We start from the raw sequence: 19,924 nt of genomic DNA, 5'->3' as shown, positions 1-19,924 counted from the left end.
TACAATCACCATACAGGAGTGGCTATATCCCCTTTTTTAGATGTGTGCTGGTAAGTGCAATAAGGAAAAAAAAATTCTCCAAGACTGAATGCCACAAGATTTAGAGAAGGAGAGAGAGAGAGAGAGAGAGAGAATGACAAAACACTAGAGATCATGTCTGAAAGACTAATTATACTTGAGAGATGTAAAACAGAATGGAGATTGGATTATATTCTCTTTTAAGTTTCCAAAATTTCATTTGAGAAATGTATTTACATTTTAGAAGCTTAGACTGTCACAACTATTCTGAGATACTTAAAGCTTCCTCTTACTTATCAACACTTACATTTATACACCCAGTCCTTGGGATTTGCTGATTATTAATTTTTACTGGCATTTTAAATGTCATAGTACCTATGGCTGACTCTCCTATTTACCATCTACATGAAGCTGCTAGTGAGGTCATTTGTGATAAAGGAATATGCTGGTGCTTATCTCTACACTGGGCTGGTCAAGTGATGCCATGGAGCTTTGTCTTGATGTTTATAGCCTATGGGGTGCTGGATAGGAAAGAATACGCTTCAGTTCAATTATAACCAAACCAAATGGCTCTGGGATTGAGGACTTATGGGGTCTTCCCAAATAGAACCACTGTGTTATACACAGCTACAGATGGGATTGCACTACCCAAATAGAACCACTGTGTTATACACAGCTCTAGTGTGAGGAATAGGTGGCAGCCTTGGCCAAAATAACTTTGTGTGGCACACTTCGTTGGACTAAGAGGCTCTGCTAACAGTTTTCATGTGTTAGTCACATCTCAAATGAACTACATTTATAAAATATATAAAATACAGTTTACATGGGACTGCTCTTAAAAAACATCTGGAAGCAGCAGCTGATTGAAAATTGCAGTGTGAGCAATTATAGGTGTTCCCCTGTGCCTTCATGTTACCATTTTGCTTCATGAGCTCCCTTGATTGTCAGTATTCTTCTAAATGCAATTGAAGGTGCTTATGGTCACTTATCAATCCCTTCATGGAGTGGGACCAAGTTATCTATGGAGCCAGACCTCCCCTATCATTTCTATGTATTCTCTTAGATGCAGGAGGAGGAGCAAACCATGGATCATATGAATCAAGGAATACCTTCATAGGAGACCCAGGATTTTCTACTTTAGTGTCTGACCTTTGGAACATCATTCCTTAAGAAAATTAGATCAGGCTGGTATTGTATATCAGCCTTTCACGAGGCTCCAAAGACATGCTTAAGTTTCTGAGCATGGGAGCTGGACTACTGGTTAGAACCTGTGAGATAGTTATTGTTGTTTTGTTTTGTTTTAATCTTGGCTGTAGGTCATGTATCTTATTTTCTCATTGTTTTTGTATTTTAACTTGTTGGCCACTTAGAATCCCCATTCGGTCATGTAAATTGAACAAGTAAACAAATATATGATCAATCAACAGCTGGATGCATTTCTGGCCCTGTCTGCCTATACAAAATGATCAATAAGGGATGCAGATGTTGAATGACGTTTAAAGATGAGACTTTGACACAGTGCAGTTCCAATCGGATAAAGAAGAAGACTGACAAGGACAACCACTGGTTTATGGTGTGATTGGCCATGTTCTAACTCTAAGCATGTACTAATCATGGATGAGACTTGACTCATTGAATTTTCTTTCTCTGTGTGTATATTTCTGTCTCTCTGTCTCTGTCTCTGTCTCTCTCTCTGTCTCTCTCTCTCTCTCTTTCTTTTTAACAGTAGTGTTAGAAATATCACATATAAACTTATAATTTTTCCAGAGACAATATGATCCTCCAACTATCCCTCAAGAAACATTTAAAATTTTCTTAAAGAAGTAGTCTTAATATATGAGAGACTCTTCCCTCCCTCCTTCCTCAATCAAATCAACCACATTCTCATTTCTGATTTTTTTTTTTTTTTTTTTTTTTTGTGCTAAATAGGCTGTAATTGAGAGAGGAATATGGCAGCCCTTGCAGGTTTTTCAGTACACTCTGTTCGAAGGGCTGTTTGCTGTGCGGGCCGCAGGCTTCAGGCCTTTGAAGGGTTGAATACCATCTTTTGATATACCATGACTGATGGGACATAAAGAAGTTTTTACAACGTTGATACACGGTGTGAAAAAGATCACAGAAAAAGGGTTAGAAACATGAAATGAAATTAAAAAGAAAAGCTGAGGGGGGGCCAAGCAAAATAATGTTTGCTACCATTCAAAACAGACTTTGCCATTGCATTTCTGGCAAGAATCAAATGGTTCAGATTCCCTTTGGAAGCTACTCTAAATCAACAATAGTTTCATAAATCGCCTTTCTTCACCAGATGTTATCAAATGTGGAATTTTTACTGATAAGCAAGGCTTAGATGTTGGCTCACTTAATGCAATAACATTTCAGAACTCACATTGTCACTAAGGTTTGAAGAAATCTTCCCCAGCCTCCTTGGACTTGAAATGAATTTCTAAAACAATATCTCATATTTGACTTCTGTGCCCAATGCTTTTGGAAGGGAGGCTTAAGTTAACATCTGAAAAGGTTTCAAACCTTTCTTGCTTCATAATTAAGCTTCTAGTCTGGAAGTCACCATCAGAATATGCATGACTGCAATAAAGTTGGAGAGGTACTGCAGTGATTCCAATCAAAGCATATTTGGGCTTACTAGAATATCTTTTGCTTACTAAAAGGCAGATAGAACTTCATTCTGGGCCTTTCTAACATGAAAAAGTTATTCAAAAGCCTAGTCATAAATCTTTACAAAGGCCACGTTAGACTTATTATCTGCATTTTGAAAACATAGTTGCTTATGAAACAGTTTAAATAGTGCCAGATGATATGCACATGATACATGTCCTCGACGGAAGAAAAATGTTTCTGCTAAGGGAACATTATTTATCTTATGTGGTTACGACTGTTAGATACAAATAATCATTTCAGAACTGATAGAAACAGTCCAGAAGTTGTTGCTATTGTTAATTCTCTGTTAGAGAAATGCTTAAATTGTTTTCATATGGGCACTACCATCTATCTATCTATCTATCTATCTATCTATCTATCTATCTATCTATCTATCTATCTAATCTTTATCTTTATCTTTATCTTTATCTTTATTATTTTTACAAATAACTCAAGGCAGCGACCATATCTACATATCTTCCTCTTCCTATTTTCCCCACAACAACCACCTTGTGAGTGGGTTGGGCTGAGAGAGAGAATGACTAGCCTGAAGTCATCCAGGTGACTTTCATGACTAATTCATGGTCTTCTGCTTTCTAACCTGGTGCCTTAACCACTAGACCAAACAATCCCTTATGCATCTGGTTGTAGAAAAGTTCTTAAATAAGATTTTCCTGTTCATATTCCAGTTCTACGCTCCCAGTCTAACATATAAATGAGTGGAATAATATAAATGTTTTTCCAAGCAATATACGATACATACTTGGAAACTCATAGGCCCAAAAGCACCCCATCTTGATATTTTATAGTTAGATGTTTTGGAAAATCAGAAGTGCTAAGTCAAAAATCCGACATCAGAAAGCTTGCAGAAATTCTGAGGCTGTAACACAGTTTTTCAAGTAAAAACTGCAGAATGTGAAGCAGTGAAAAAAGCTGGTTCGTTTTAAAGCAGAGAACTACAAGAGAACAAAAGGTGAACGTTTTAACCTTTTGGAAGATAAATATTAACTATATCATGGCTCTTTATCTCTTCATAGTGAGCCATTTTTGAGCAGCAAATAAAACCATTTATTTTCCAGGAAACTAAAATTCCTCAAATTAAACCTCAATGGGGAAAAAATAACCAATTGAAACAATATCGTATCAGAAGAAAAAGGAGAGATCTCTGTCCCAAATTCTTCCCTTTCCCTTCAGTTAAGAACACTGAATGAAAAGATAACAATTCCATCCAAGAGGTCTAACAGAAATGCATTTCTAGTGCACTTTTTGGAGAGAGGAGTGGGCAAGAGGAGGTTTCTGGATATTTATTTATAAGTTATTCTCTGTTGGTGCTTTTTTGAAATGGGTACTTTTTAAGCTTTAAATTAAGGATTAATCTTAATCTCAGGAAGAAGCAGATGACATTGAAATGTTAGATATATAAAACCTAGCTTATTGAAGGGCAACAATACAATCAGAACTTTTCACATATGGCTCTGTCATTGTCTTCATAACTTATTTTTGACTGTTTTGAATAGTAGCAGAGAGGCTGGATCAATGAGGATGTGGTTGATCAAAAGATGGACCAAACAGCATGTCTTACACAAAACTAACCAGTTTAAGAACAAGAAAGGAAGCTTTTAAAAAAAAACTTAAAACAAAACACATTATCCATAACCAGGAAGCAACATAAAACCTTCATGCAGTGATGGCTGGAGAAGTTCTCCATGATTAATATTATTTCAAAAAGTTATTTAGCGGAGCTATAATTCAACTCAACCAGATAAAGGGTGGGAGAGGATGGAAGGAAGACAGACAAGAAAACAAAACAAGCTGAAATTAAAAGCCAAGTGATGGGGAAGGGAGGGACCACTTTTGCACAATACCTAGATTGACCATGAGTTTCACCCGGCCTCCATCTAGTTCAAGCCGTAGTGTATCAGCTGAATCACGTGATGTTGTGGCCATCAGCAGACCATACGCACGCTGGGACATGAAGCGGAAGGACACATCCTCAGCCTCTGTATGCATGACCATAGGCATAACAATTTTCATATACATGCTGCCATCATAACTCAGGACGGAGGCCTCTGAAGAAAAGAAAAAGATCAATAAAACAAATTACAATAGTTTTAGGCATTTTAAAATTTGGAGGATATTCATAAATATTATTTCACTGTAGCATACAAATAACAAACATTCCCTGGTATTGTATATTCAGTTGAAAATATTAAGAGTGAAATTACCTTAAAACAGTAGAAAAATAACAGTAGAAAATTGTATTAGAGAAAAGATAAAACCAGTGACTACAATAATGGCAATCAATATAGAACCATAAAGTAACTCCACTTGAAGCAATATACATTGTTTTATTGGCAGAATTTCTTGAAAAGGGCTTCATATTAAAATCTTAATAACATGATACATTAATTTGAGTAGAGAATCTCTACAGATATCATGGTTTCATAATATTTATCTAGCAATAGCTAACTTTATATTCATTGACTAATTGGCATACTTATACCAACTACAACTTTAAACTTTTTCCAAACATAGTTTAATGTATAGTACAGTGATGGCTAACCTTTTTGGCACCAAGCGCCCAAAGTACTTGCATGCGCACCCCAAAATGCAATGCATGCACCTTGCACACATGCCCCCTTCATGTGTGTACCCTGCCCCCACATATGCGCATGCAACCCTGCCCATGCGTGCAACCCCCGCATGTGTGTTCCACCCCCGTACATGCATGGCAGAGACCCAAAGATCAGCTGGCCAGCGGGAGGCACACGTACACATGCGTGGTGGAGCTGAGCTGGGCCGATGGCTCATGTGCTCAGAGAGAGGGCTCTGCATGCTGCCTCTGGCACATGTGCCATAGGTTCGCCATCACGGGTATAGTATATTCAAAACATGAACTCAAAACCACTTGTTAAATCTGACCAATTCAAAACAGTGATACTTAGTGTATCAATCTTAAATATGCAAACATACTCTTTGCCTAATTCTCTGCTTGCACATCCAGCAATAGATGAAGATGAAGCATCCAGACTACTAACAGACTCTGTCAGAGAGTGTGTAACCATTTCTACAATACAACAATCTGCAATTTAACAACAATCTGTAATTCAATTCAAGTTCAGGTTCTTACTGAACATCAGGAGCATGATGATCAAGAATCAAGACAAGATTCAAGGGCACTCATTGTTTCCTTGAAATTAGATGGCAAGAGTCAAAGAAGGTGGAAGCTATCAGCATTTTGAAGTTAAAGGTAAAGATACCCCTTGCACATACATGCCATCTCTGGGGGGGTGGTGCTCATCTCCGTTACAAAGCCGAAGAACCAGCGCTGTCCGAAGACATCTCCATGGTCATGTGGCCAGCATGACTAAACACCGAAGGTGCACAGAACACTGTTACTTTCCCACCAAAGTGGTCCCTATTTTTTTACTTGCATTTTTACATGCTTTCAAACTGCTAGGTTGGCAGAAGCTGGGACAAGTAACAGGAGCTCACTCCATTATGCAGTGCTAGGGATTCGAACCGCCAAAGTGCCGACCTTTTGCTCAGTGTCTTAGTCACTGATCTACTGTGTCCCTTACAAAATACATTTTGAAGATACTTGATTCTAATATATCATGTTCAACTTATCATATTTGGAAGCATTATGTGATGATCTATCTCCTTTTACAGGTCCATAATGTTGGGACGGGTGGAACAAACAAGTACCAGCAGCAGCAAAGTGGATGGATTCAAACACAACAGTAACAGATGGATTGATAGGAGACCTAAAAACTCCAGGCTGGGGATGGATTACCCTGCAGATATTATGTCATGTAATTGTTTAATGTTGACCTCAACTTGATAGCAATCAGGTAATCAGTAGATGGGTAGGGTATAGGATCCGATTTCTTGACATGTGAGTGTTATTCCAGGTTGCTGGAAAAGCTATGTTCTTTTCTCAGAGTTCCTGTTGTGGTAAGCAAAGCACAATAAGTTTAATAATGCTATTTCCAGATGCTGGTGAAACCCAATGTTCTCATATTAGACATAAACTTATTTGCTGCATGTACCGAATCGAAACACACAGGGCTGCTTGGTTTTGCTTTAGATTCTATTAGACTGTGCAGTTAAGCATGAAATGGCACTTTCTGACACCTTTAGTTCAAATGTGACCTGCATGAAATAGTCCCTGTGCTAGTGTGTGCATATGCATACATTGCTGATAAGTGTCAGAGTAAGCAAAGGGAATGCTGTACATGAATTAACCAGCATAAGAGGGATCAGATATTTCCCTTCTTTAGGTACAATAGGATGTATTGCATGGTAGAAGCATTTTGTAATTAGCAAGAACTTTGGAGATATAAAAATCTGAAATGTTTGGAGGGCGGAGCTGGCGTCGCGACGATACGGTATGCGATCTTGGAGGTCTGAGATCGCTGCTGATATCTTTGCTCCTGGATGGTCCTATCAGATCTAAACCATCCCGAAGAGATGGAGAAAGTGAAGAGCGCATCCTGTCGATCCCAGGGATACCACAAAGTCCCTGGTAGATCCAGGAGAAGCTCTTCTTGCCAGCGGCAAAGAGTTAGCCATTAAAGCTGCTGAAGTTGGGACAGCTCCGAAACGGAAGAGAACAGAAAGAGAGAGTGTGCTGGTTTGGTGAGAACTTTTTCTTTATTCTAAGATCTGAAAGGACACTCTAAGGAAAAGAAAGAATCTGTAAAAGTTTTGACAGAAGTGATTAAGCGGCGATTTTAAACAGGAATGTCAAAGTAATGTTTTTTTTCCTCATTGCTGGATTTTCTATACATGATCTTGTATTTTGAAACTGGACTGGTTTTTTCGTTTACATGTATTTTTTTTCTCCTTTTTGATTTTGTAATATTTTAGGCTAGAGGCTCCCTTTAGTTATCTCTTTTTTTAAAATATCTTTTTCTTTTTTATTAATTCTTATTATATCTTGCTTGAAAAAGGAGGGGGAAAGTGGGAGCAAAGAAACTTTGTAACACTGCCAACTAGAGGCTTGAAAATATTCTATTTCCCTGTGACCAGACAAAGCTGAGAGGGAAAGAACTGAGACTCTTTTTCAAAGACATTGCTATTTGATAAGATAGAGGGAAGAACATGGGAGAGTATTATTGCAGGTGCTCTTCTGGGATTTTATCAACAGCTGGAGTCTGGTGTTGAAACCGGGGGGAAAAAGAGGTGATGGGTTTTTGTAGAGGAGAGCTATAATAAGAGCCTTGGATAATTAAGCAAAGTGCAGTGTGCTCTTTTTACTTTTTCTAAGTTATGCTATCCCTCCTCACCAGCTTTATTGTATTTCATTTTATCTTTTTTTTGTAATAACTATTTGGGTTTTTGGCTTTGTTGGAGCTTGTCTTTGTTTTTCTTTTTTTCTTTAGAAGTCCAATCTCTACGTTTGTTTTTTTATTTTAAAGGGAAAGCCTTCAAGTATTAATGTTTTTTTTTTTAGGGGAATGGCCTTTCCCCCCCTTTCCTGGTGTTTTTGTTTTTTCATCTACCTTTCTGGTTTGTTCTTATGCACTCTTTCCTATTTGAGACCTTTTAATTGGATCGAGGTGTTGAAGAACCTGAAGAATTTTTCTTTTTCCTTTTTTTTTAAGCCTTTCTCTTCATCTAACTATTGATTGGATTAAGGTATACAAGAACCTGAAGAAATTTTGTCCTTTCTTTTTTTTTTATCATTATTATTGGGCTTCTTTTTTCTACTATTTTTATTTTTGAACTATAATTGGTTACTTCACAATTGGATTGGGGTTTGGAGGAACCAGAAGATTTTGAATTGCTTAAAATGAGTGGGAAGTTTGCGGCTCCTGGTTCTTCAACTTCTACTTCTTCCATCTGGAGGACAACGTTTGGTGCAGACTATGTTAAAGTAGGAAAGAGAACAAGAAGGAGTGACTGTGCAGATGATTATGCAAGGAATTCAAGGTATTCAAGCAAGATCAGAAAATATTGAAAAGAGAATAGAGAACATTGAACAAAGAACAGAGAACATTGAACAAAGAGCAGGGAAAACCGATGAAAAAGTGGAGAACATTCAACAAATGATGTTGAAGTATGATGAGAGATTCCAAAAAATTGAAGAAGAAGGTGGACAGGGAGACGGGAGGATTGGAGATATTGATGGTGGATTAATGGTGATTGAACAAGATAAAAGTGGTATGTTGAGATGGGAGATGGATAGATCAGAATTCTATCTTAGATTACAAAATGTACAGGAAGAAAAAGGACAAAACTTAGCTGAGATAGTGATAGAGATACTGGCTGAAGCTTTGGAGATAACTCAGGAGAAGATGATGGATAGAATGGATGAGGTTTGTCGAGTTTTCACAAGATATGCGATGAGAAGTAGCTTACCAAGAGAAGTTCACATTAGATTTACAAAGAAAGCAATTGAAATGCAGGTATTGCGGGTGGCAAAAGAGAAAACACTGAAATATAAAGACAAGGAGATTGTGGTCTTGAAACAAATGCCCAGAAGAGTGAGAGAGATGAGAGGAGAATACCAATTCCTGACTAAAATGCTACTTTAAAAAGAGGTGAATTGTAGATGGCTGATTCCAGACGGCTTGATGTTCACATGGCAAGAACAGAGACATAGAGTTGACTCAATTGAGAAAGCGGAATTATTTTATACAGAATTTTTTGGAGGGGAAGGGGAAGAGGCAGAAGGAGAGATCTCGCTGGTTGAGTTCTGGGAGGACTGCCAAATGGCAACTGAAAAAGAAGAAGGTGCAGTTGGTGGAAAGGTGGAAGCCAGAGAACAACATGAACTAAGGTCTACGAGAGCTGCTAAACTTAACTACAGGATATCACCATGGAAGAGAAAAGATTGATTACAATTGATATAAATGGACTTGGCTCAGCTGTTGAAAGAAGGAAAACCTTTCATAAATTAGAGAAATTAAAATTTGATATAATTTGTCTACAAGAAGTACATATTGAAGAACGATATGAACAATTGTTGATACAGCCAAAATTAGGGAAAATATTTGCTTCCTTGACACAATGTAAGAAAAGAGTGCCGCCCCCAAATGTGCTGAAATTGCAAATCAATTCCTAAAATTCCCAATTATTATGAAATATACGAAGGCTGATATAAATTTATATAGTAGAAAATAAGCAACTTCAAATATTAAGTCTAGTATAGGTTCTTTTCACAGTTTCCTCTCCAAAATATCAAAATAGTCTTAATATGACCTACAGTTATTTTCACCACACTTATCTTAACCATAATGAGAACAAGGACCAAGCTGCAGCAGGTCGTGCATTATCAGCAACAATATCCACACACACAAAAGCGAACAACCACATACCACAACCCATTTTATATGAAAGAGAAAATAAATTACTTGCTTCAGGTTGCATTTATTTTTCTGTCTGTCTGGAAAAGAAAAAACCCAAGCATTTCCTAGAGGAGGAATTAGAAGTTGAAAATTCATCACTGCAACTTTTCCCTTGTAAATACCTGCTAGGATAGAGCCTACAAAAAATCAGGTAGTGTAATAAGGTAGCACTTCCCTTAAATGATGAAATTGCTTTTCCACAAACTTCACAGAAAGTTTGTAGCAACTTCAAGCATATGATAAGTGAACTGGAAATTCAGTTATACTAGGCTGCCAAACTGTAACAAAGACACATGATCCTAGGGGGATGGAACCAGACCTGGATCTGGAAGTGCCCCTAGATCTGGATTGATTTCTTGGATTGACCCAACTGCAGTTAATTATGCTGAACCTGGTTTTCCAATAGAAGTGCTGGGATCAAATTGGGATGGGCCATTTTCTCCTTCAAAATTAGATTACTTTGCCCCTTGTCTTCTCTCTCCATACTGCAGAGGAAGTTTTATATAAACATTTTTTTATTCTTTTCAACTATGCAGATGGACGGAATTTTTGTCTCTTGCAGATTTTGAAGCTCTTTCCTTCCTTCCTTCCTTCCTTCCTTCCTTCCTTCCTTCCTTCCTTCCTTCCTTCCTTCCTTCCTTCCTTCCTTCCTTCCTTCCTTCCTTCCTTCCTTCCCTCCCTTCCCTTCCCTTCCCTTCCCTTCCCAGAAAAGAAGTCATGGAGGTAGGCATGGCACTTGGAGGATACTTTTTTTTTCTTTTGCCCTTTTCTATTGATCAATGAGAGAAAGCATAGATTGCCTTGAATGTTGATTGCTTTAATTTTTAGATAAACAATGGTAAAGACAATTGTGTATCAGCTTGAAAATGTTTGGGAGGATATGGAAAGGTGAAAGGTATTGGCGGTATGGAAGGGCCTAAGTTCCAAAGCACAGCAAATAAAAGGGAGAATGTTTGTTTTTAAGTAAGTGATTTACATATAGATAAAGGCCCTGCAAATTCTCAAAGAATGTCCAAAATATCACCCCTCACTTTATTCTCATATCAATCCTGCAAAACAAGGAAGGTAGAAATATAGACTGTACTTTTGTTAAGTTACTTATGTCTACACTGGAGAGCAAAAAGTCTGTCATGTCCCTGTTGGAGTCTGAATCTGAGGAGGAAGCCAAATAGCTGACAGGGAGTGGGAATGTGGCTCCTGTTGGCTATGGAGGAAACTGGGGAAGAGCAAAGTCCGGCTGAGCAGAGCAGGGAAGAGGTAGAACAAGGGAGAGGGAATTCAGAGGAAGGTCCAGGCCCAACCCCTCTTCATCCTAGGGCATGCAGCGAGGAATGGAGAAGAGAGCAACGTGGGTTGCATGGCTTACGGGGGAGGAAAGGGCCCTGATTCTCTTCATTAGCTGCAGCTGGGAACACAGTTTATAAAAAAGACAAGCTGCATGTGTCAGGCTGTTGGGAGCAAATGTGACTTCATCTTGTGTTGTCATGGCTTATCTGTGTTACTTATGTCTTCCCAATCATGTGAGTTTTGCTGTGCTTTCAAGTCTTAAATTCTTGCTCCTGCCCTGCCCAACTAATTATGTCAGTTTGGCTTGTTTGGACTTTAAGTTACAGTTTGTGTTTACCCTATTTTGGACTTAATTTTTTGCAATCAAAGGCTGTTCCTGGAAGAATTTTTTTCAGCCAAAAGTAACCTGGACACTGGGGGCAAAATTGGAGATAATCTTGTTGATTATCTGACTGTGTTGCCTTTGTGCCATGCCCCAGGTCATCACAAAGTCTTTGAATCATGGAGCAGATAAAGCACAACTTCCTTTCCCAATTTGCACTCTGGAAAATTTATTTTTTTAAAAAAATACTGCCAAGACACTAAATGGGGAGATAATTTTGCAAGTGGTTGCAGCAAAGGGGAGAGGGGTTAATCTTATTTTCCTTTTATCTAAATACTGAGGGTGGTTTCTTTCTTTTTTTTGAGATTTCCTCCCCTTTATGTTATAATATCAATTCATTTGTTTTACCTTCTAAATAGTGTTATATAATATACAAACACACACACACACACTCTAGATAAACAATTTGTTAACTGTTGGTGAAAATGGAGAAACCAAAGAATTTTTCCATTTCCTCTCTGTTTGAACAAATTAAAAAGCAGATCTTGCAAAGCAATTTTTGGCGTTAACCCCTTGGAAGTGCCTTTCTTTAGAGGATTGTTCACAAAACAATGTGTTATAGACTGAGGCTAAAAAAACAAACAAACCACAAAACCTTCCTGCTGTGCATTGACTGTCAGTAATCGCAACCATTTCCAGATGTCACTAAAGATGTCAAGAACTGAATTTCACGACTGGCTTAATCACTTTTTGCTTTCCACCAGAAAATACAAAAAAGCCTGCATGCAATCAAACAAACTGAAATTATTCATCTGAGCACTCTCAGACCTGTTCACACTTATGCAGTCAATAATGAATAAAATAAATATAAATCTCAAGATTGTCACATTTCATTTTTAATAAATCTGTGTATTTATTACTTTTTTATGTTTTCAATATATGTTAACCAAGCCATGAATCAAGAAAGATATGTGAAGTTACTTCTGAGCAGTTGCCTTTATTATTCTTCATTTATAGACAGAAATCTTGTCAAACTAAAGCAACGATTTGTGTCACTACAGATACAAATCTTGGAATTGCTAGGAAGGAGCCTTCTTAACCCTCTTTTTCCTGACTGGACTATCTAAACTTCACTGTGTGTTTACCCTCTTGAATACAGCCCCTCTCTTCTGGGAATCCAGAGCACAGTCCAACATACCATGAAGTATTGAGAAGTAACACTAGGAAGGCCACTTCAAAATAAAAAGGAGAGAAGCAGAGGAAATGAGAGATTTTTGAAAGATGTGAAAGAGTGGAAAACAGAATTCAAACAGATTGGAGAATGAATGAAAAATATCCAGAATCATTAGGAACCATCATCTGAATCAAGAATGAATTTATCAGCATCACATCTAACCACATGTCACCCCAGGGAGCCTTAACAAACCAAGTGAGATATAGATTTAACAGCTGGCTAGGCTAATAGTCCCAAGGACACTATCCACTTCCTCAGAAATTACAGGATCAAAATCTTCTCAGGTAAAAGAACAAGACAGAGCCTCAGTCAGCTCAACCAGACTTGCTCAGAACCTACTCAGAATAGATCTGATTCCTTTCTGACATTATCCTCCTCAGAAAATCAGTGTTATGGTAGAAAAGAAGCAGCAATTTAATCACAGACTTGTCATATTTGATTAGTTGACAGATAAAAAGCTAAAGGAAGCTGTTTTGTCTTTTCCTAAGGCATGACTGTCCACATCTCCATAATTAATAAGCAGAGGCATGAAAAGTGTCTTCATTGTCATACACAAGATGATTTTGCTGAAAATATATAAGATGAACTTGATTCACACTTCCCAAGTGAATACTGAACCTGCTTTGGAACATGATTTTTTATCCAACCAATTGCTGATAAAAGTTATTACTAGCCCACACACTCAAGGAGCAGGAGGCTATAGCCTTACTGAATTTCAGTAAGTACACAGGAGAGCACTCAGTCTCTTAAATCCAACTTCAAATGTCAGTTTAACATTTGTAGAACTGTATGGAACTATTTTGAGACAAAACCTTGATGAGAAGGTCAGCGCTGGAAAAGTTGCTTAAAGTCAGCAAATCTAATGGGAAGAAATCCATGAGGGATTAATTTATTGTTTTAAGAATCAGTTTCAAAGCTGCAAAATGTGTATAGAAGGTTTAACTTTCTTTTGTCTTTCAATAACTTTGTATTCTGCCATTTGATGTAGCAAATAAAACAATTTCTGTCCTCCATGGCTTTGCATCCTCCATTCAATTACAAAATGCAGCACATGCAGCAACATCTCTTATGTTGATTTGTTATTCACTTTTCATTATGGTATTCTTAATCAGCCATTCCCTGCACTGTTTTTCCATGTTGGGCTGAATCCAAATTCTGTACCCAGAGTAATATATTTTGTTGGCGCTTTCTTTTGGTCTTTATTTAGGTAGAGAGTTAGCCCTGTGAAACATCATTTGTATAATAAGGCAACCCCATTTCAGTGATTCTGAAACTGACTGAAACTTAACACAGTAGTTGAAGATAGTTTTTAACTAGGTATATAGTGAAATACTGGATTTTGAATCATTTTGAACTGGCTTGCTTAGAAACCTATATGTCTTACACGAAGTAACAAGAGTTGTGGAACTGAATGTCAACTGTATTTCACCCTGTATCTATGCAAAGGATCAATGTATATTTTGCTATGGAATCTTGAACCATGAAACACTTTGAATTTCTTGGTTAATTCTCCTCTATTTAGTCAATATCCTTCTTTCTCTTTTCCTTGTTTATAATTTTCTTTATAGTCAGATTTCAAGAAAAGCATTTCTCTAGATTTCTATTTTAAATTCCAGTTTGGCATCCAAGTGCTAAGGAATTTCTAAACATAACTAAAGAGTTTAATCACAGGAATTTATAAGTACAGATAAGCTTGACATCAATCCATGTATAACCTGTAGAGTTATCACAACATACACAGACCCACTAGTAATTTTTGATATTAAGCTGACCACCTTATCATGATCATATCAAATCTGAAAAACAAGCAGTATTTTTTTAAATATTGATTGAAAAAACCTCGCAGAAATAATTCTCTTACTTTCCGCCATCTTCTAAAATAGGTACATATATTAATTCAAACTTCCTTTCCTTGACTATGGATATTCTTATGATTGTCCCAAATGGTTGTTTGCCATTTGAAAAGCACTTTTGGGACTTCCTTTCCCTAGTGTCATGATAGTGCCTTCTGAATCTCTTCTAGTTGATCCCATTCCACTGATACACAACTTTTCTCCAGTATACTTGGGTCTCAAAAAGTGCCCTCCCTCCTCTATATTTGGAAAAACCACAATTGTCTTCTTTTTTTGTTCTGTTATTATGCTCAATATGGTCAATATAGAACATATATATTGACCATATAGGCATGCTTAATATGCTCTGACCATGAGATCATATAGCATGTTTCCCCCAGAATAAGACTCAACTGGAAAATAAACCGCAGCATGATTTTTGGGGTGCTCATAATATAAGCCCTACCCCCAAAATAAGCCTCAGTTAAGATCATCAGCCAGACGGGTGCATGTAGTACAGTATTTCCCCAAAAATAAGACCTAGCCAGAAAATCAGCCTAATGCATCTTTTGGAGCAAAAAATAGTATAAGACCTGGCCTTATTTTCTGGGAAACACAGGTGGTCCAATTGTCAATGCATGGATAAAGATAGGATTTTTTTATTTTTTTGTATTTGTGGTATCATCTCTACCACCACTATCTCTACTTTTAAGTTAAGTTTCCTCACTGTATTTTGGTTAGATGGAATTGAGACCTTATTCTGACATGCAATAAAGGAGGAAGAAGAAGAAGGTAGTGAGGAAGGAGGAAAAACATCTTAGAACTTTAATGTATTTGACAGACTCAAGTTACCAATAGACAACTATTTGTGGTTTTGCATGATTGAATAAATAGAATAACAAAGTGCAACAAATCTTGTGACCCATCAGTGAAAGAAGCAATTTCCATCTGCCAGAAATAATTCAAAGCAAGAGAAGGAAACATGCAGAATAATTATTACATTTAATTTAAGATAAACCATCCCACTTGTAAACAAGTGAATATTTTTAAGTCTGACAAAAAAATCAGCACTGCGAAGTGTTACAGAGCAGAGAAGGCAGCAATTAGTTGGACAATGACAGCATCCAAATGGGAGGGGGGAAATTACAGTATGCCATTTAATTTGGGGATCCAAGATGTACCTTCTAAACTTCAAACCTAAGTTCAAACAATATGGTGTTTAAAACACCAGGAGGTGGGAAGATAGTTCTTAAACCCTTTGTTATATATCTAACTGCATCACTTTACTCTTGCATAACAACTGCATAGCTATACAATTGCTCAATGGTGACTGATACCAATGCTGGCAACCATACAGAAATCACAATTTTAAAGGTAAAATCTGTTCCAAATTAAGCTTGATACCTGATAGCTATATTCTTGTAACAATACAGTGGTACTTTGCACTGCTTGCTTACGGGATTCCTTTTTTACTTTCTAATGTACCCTATAGTCTTTGTATTTCCTGAGACTTCCATTCAAATATTAGAGATTACAGATAATCAGAGTTGGAAGGGACCTTGTAGGTCATCTAGTCCAACCCCCCACCCAACCGGGAGACCCTACACCATTTCTGACAAATGGCAGTCCAATCTCTTCTTGAAAGTCTCAACTGATGGTGCTCCCACAACTTCCGAGGGCAAGCTGTTCCATTGGTTGATTGTTCTCACTGTCAGAAAGTTTCTCCTTATTTCCAGGTTAAATCTCTCCTTGTTCAGTTTCCATCGATTATTCCTTGTCTGGCCTATAGGAGCTTTTGAAAATAGCTTGACCCCCTCCTCCCTGTGGCAGCCCCTCAAATATTGGAAGACCGCTATCATGTCCCCCCGGTCCTTCTCTTTACTAGACTAGCCAAGCCCAGTTCCTGCAACCGTTCGTTGTATGTTTTAGCCTCCAGTCCCCTAATCATCCTGGTTGCTCTTCTCTATACTATTTCTAGAGTCTCAACATCTTTTTTATAATGTGGTGAACAAAACTGGATGCAGTACTCTAGGTGTGGTCTTACTAAGGCTTTATAGAGAGGTATCAGTACTTCCCTTGATCCTGACTGTATCCCTCTATTAATACAACTTAGGATTGCATTAGCTTTTTTGACGGCTGCTGCACACTGCTCGCTCATATTTAGCTGGTTGTCCACTAAGACTCCAAGATCCCTCTCACAGTTACTGCTATTGAGCCTGGTTTCACCCAGTCTATATGTGTACTTTTGCTTTTTCTTGCCTAAGTGTAAGACTTTACTTTTCTCTACACTGAATTTCATTTTGTTAGATATGGTCCAGTGTTCTAGTCTGTCAAGATCCATCTGGATCTTGAGCCTATCTTCTTGGATGTTAGCTATTCCTGCCAGCTTAGTATCATCTGCAAATTTGGTAAGTTCCCCTATTAATCAGATCCAATGCAAATCCAACAACGTTTTTTGATCAGGCAAGCTGAACTAAGTGCTGCTATCCAGCTCTTGGATTCTATAGAGATATTTTATTAACCGAATGACTACTGTACCACCAATAGTTTCCAAATTAGTCCATTCATGGTGGTATGATTGTCTTTTCTTGCTCTGAACAGTTGGCAGTGGGATATTTACTTCATTTCAATTATTTCATTATTGTGAGTGACATCAATCTAAAAAAAGACAGGCTGACATTTTTCACAGGACAAAAGGCTACAATATCATGATTATATACTAAGTGTTTGAATATGTACTATCAAGCTGGTGTTCACTCTCAATTATGCATAGATTTTCACCAGAATAATCTCTCCCTAACTTGGTCTTTCAGGTCTGCCAATGGTGAACCCATCACCACCATGAGTCCATCCACTTTGCTGCTAGTGTTCTTCTCTTTCCTTCCACCTTTCCCAGCACTAGAATATAATAGAATTATTTTATTGGCCAAGTGTGATTGGACACACAAGGAATTTGTCTTGGTGCATATGCTCTCAGTGTACATAAAAGAAAAAAGATACATTTGTCAAGAGTCAAGGATCATAAGGTACAACACTTAATAATAGTCATGGAGTAAAATAAGCAAGCAAATCATACAAGGAAACAGTCAATATAAACTGTAAGAATACAAGCGACAAAATTACAGTCATACAGTCACAAGTGGGAGGGGATGGGTGATAAGGAGTGATGAGAAGATTAATAGAAATGCAGACTTCATAAATAGTTGGACAGTGTTGAGGGAATTATTTGTTTAGCAGAGTGATGGCGTTCAGAAAAAAAACTGTCTACAGCTTTCTTCAGAGAGCTAGGTCTTGAGTGTGAACTTTGCATTGATTTCTTCAATGATCAATGTAGGGGGTTTTTTCCTTGGTTGTCCATGGTAATGAAACAGAAGAGATTAAGAAATCTCTGTCTAGATTTTAGCATTTCCTTGCATTGGCCATAATGATAGCCTGGTTTGCAAACTTTGCTTTCTAGAACATGAGACTGGTGGGTTCTTCTCTTTCCTTACCCACTCATTCCTGCCAGGAAAATTTGCTCCTCCTTTCTCTGGACTAAGGTTGAAAGAAATGAATTTGGGACAGATAGCCAAAGAGATGACCTTGCTTGGAGAACAGCTGCTATGCAGCAACAGTTTAAAAAAAAAAACATATTTTAAGCCCAGGAAACTAGAAAGCATGAAAAAGAAACTTGGATTGGCTCCATCATAACTTTGTTAAAGAAATGGAAGGGGAAAATATAGTCAAGCTTTCAAGAATTAGCTTCCATGGACTATAATAATAAAGAATTCCAGTCAAGAGTTTGTTTTCTGGCCTGCACTACTTTGAAGAGCTGATATTTCCATTAATAGGCCTTTTACATGAGTCCCCCTCTGCTGACTCCCTTCTGCTCTTGACATTTTCTTATTTGCTGCAATCAGTGGACCATTAAAAGAAAAATAAGTCACAGTGTTATTCTTCCTCTATTTAATCTAGAAGGCAACATTGGAAGAACTCTTTTATTTATTTTTTCATCTAGTTTAAAAGAAAGAAAAGAAAGATTACCATTTCCTTGATTTAGCAGACTTGTTAAAACTCCCAGCCTTTCACCATTGCACTGTCATTACAGTAACTTTAAAAAAGTATTCACTGGTACACTAGTAAAGTGTGAAACAAAGAAAATCAAGCAAACAGATTTATTGATGAATGTCCCTTTAAAAAGGAAGGAGGCAGCCCACAACAAAATATCCATAAAGGGCAAAGGTTTGTAGAGATTCTCAGTCATGCAGGTCATGGTTGTCCCAAAGGTGCTTTTTCATGAGGCAACTGGACTTTCCCCACTAACCTGTCAGAGCTGAAGAAGCTTCTTGGATGAGAAGTGAAATGTCTTCAAGAGAAAAAAACAAAAAAGTCCAGTTGCCAAGAAAGTCCAACCATGACCAGGATAACTGAGAATCTCTACAGATTTTTAGCGATACAATTTGGGATGAATACCCTTTGAATGGTGTGGGAGTAGGAATGGACTTCCAGAGGAAAAATTGCAAACTACAGAAACCAGGAGCACTATTCAAGTGACCCGGAGGACACAGATAAATATCCAAGTGCTTCAATGACCCTCTAAAAGGATGCAATGACCAGATGTCTGCAAGCAATGTTAAACCTTCTATTCCCCACTATCCTGTCAGAGCTAAAGGAGCTTCTTAGAAAAGAAACAAAACGTCTTCAAAAGAAAAAACAAGAAAATCCGGCTGCCTCCTGAAAAAGCACCTTTGTGTCATCCATAAAGGGCAGTGACCAGTAACTGGAGGACAGGAGGTTTTGTTGCTATGGTGAATAATAGACAATTGTGAAATTACACAAGTAAAACTGAATAGTCAAGATCTTGTTGATGATCCAAGCTCTGTAAAGGACCCTGGAATACTCATCTCTAATGATCTAAGTGCTAGAGCCCACTGTAACTACATAGCCAAAAAGGCATTAAGAGTTGTTAACCTAATCCTACGTAGCTTTTTTTCTGGTAATATCACACTACTAACTAGAGCATACAAAACATTTGCTAGACCAATACTCGAATACAACTCATCAGTCTGGAACCCACATTATGTATCTGATATTAGTACAGTTGAGAAAGTCCAGAAATATTTCACAAGAAGAGTTCTCCACTCCTCTACTCGTTGTAGAATACCTTATGCCACCAGACTTGAAATTCTAGACCTAGAAAACCTTGAATTACGCCGTCTTCGGTCTGATCTAAGTATGGTAT

The 19,924-nt window shown here is 37.7% G+C and overlaps 1 protein-coding gene and 1 long non-coding RNA gene across 21 annotated transcripts in view; one reads left to right on the top strand and one right to left on the bottom strand.

Annotated features, from left to right (window-relative positions):
• The window catches only part of NRXN3 (neurexin 3), a 1,270,300-nt gene that overhangs the window by 835,286 nt on the left and 415,090 nt on the right, over window positions 1-19,924 (bottom strand). For all 20 annotated transcript variants that reach the window (XM_087952028.1, XM_087952029.1, XM_087952026.1 and 17 more), the window contains one exon: window positions 4,539-4,742. In XM_087952028.1, the coding sequence (XP_087808154.1) occupies window positions 4,539-4,742 (204 nt within the window). The remainder of the gene's footprint in view (window positions 1-4,538; window positions 4,743-19,924) is intronic.
• The window catches only part of LOC148133440 (uncharacterized), a 77,824-nt gene that overhangs the window by 26,270 nt on the left and 31,630 nt on the right, over window positions 1-19,924 (top strand). The gene's annotated exons all lie outside the window — the stretch shown is intronic.

Source organism: Notechis scutatus, chromosome 1 (genome assembly GCF_049901735.1).
Source record: "Notechis scutatus isolate UNSWTSFEM ecotype Mainland chromosome 1, rNotScu1.2, whole genome shotgun sequence".
NCBI classification, from domain to species: domain Eukaryota; kingdom Metazoa; phylum Chordata; class Lepidosauria; order Squamata; family Elapidae; genus Notechis; species Notechis scutatus.
The sequence above is the reverse complement of the archived record's forward strand: the minus strand, read 5'-3'. Positions and strand labels throughout refer to the sequence as shown.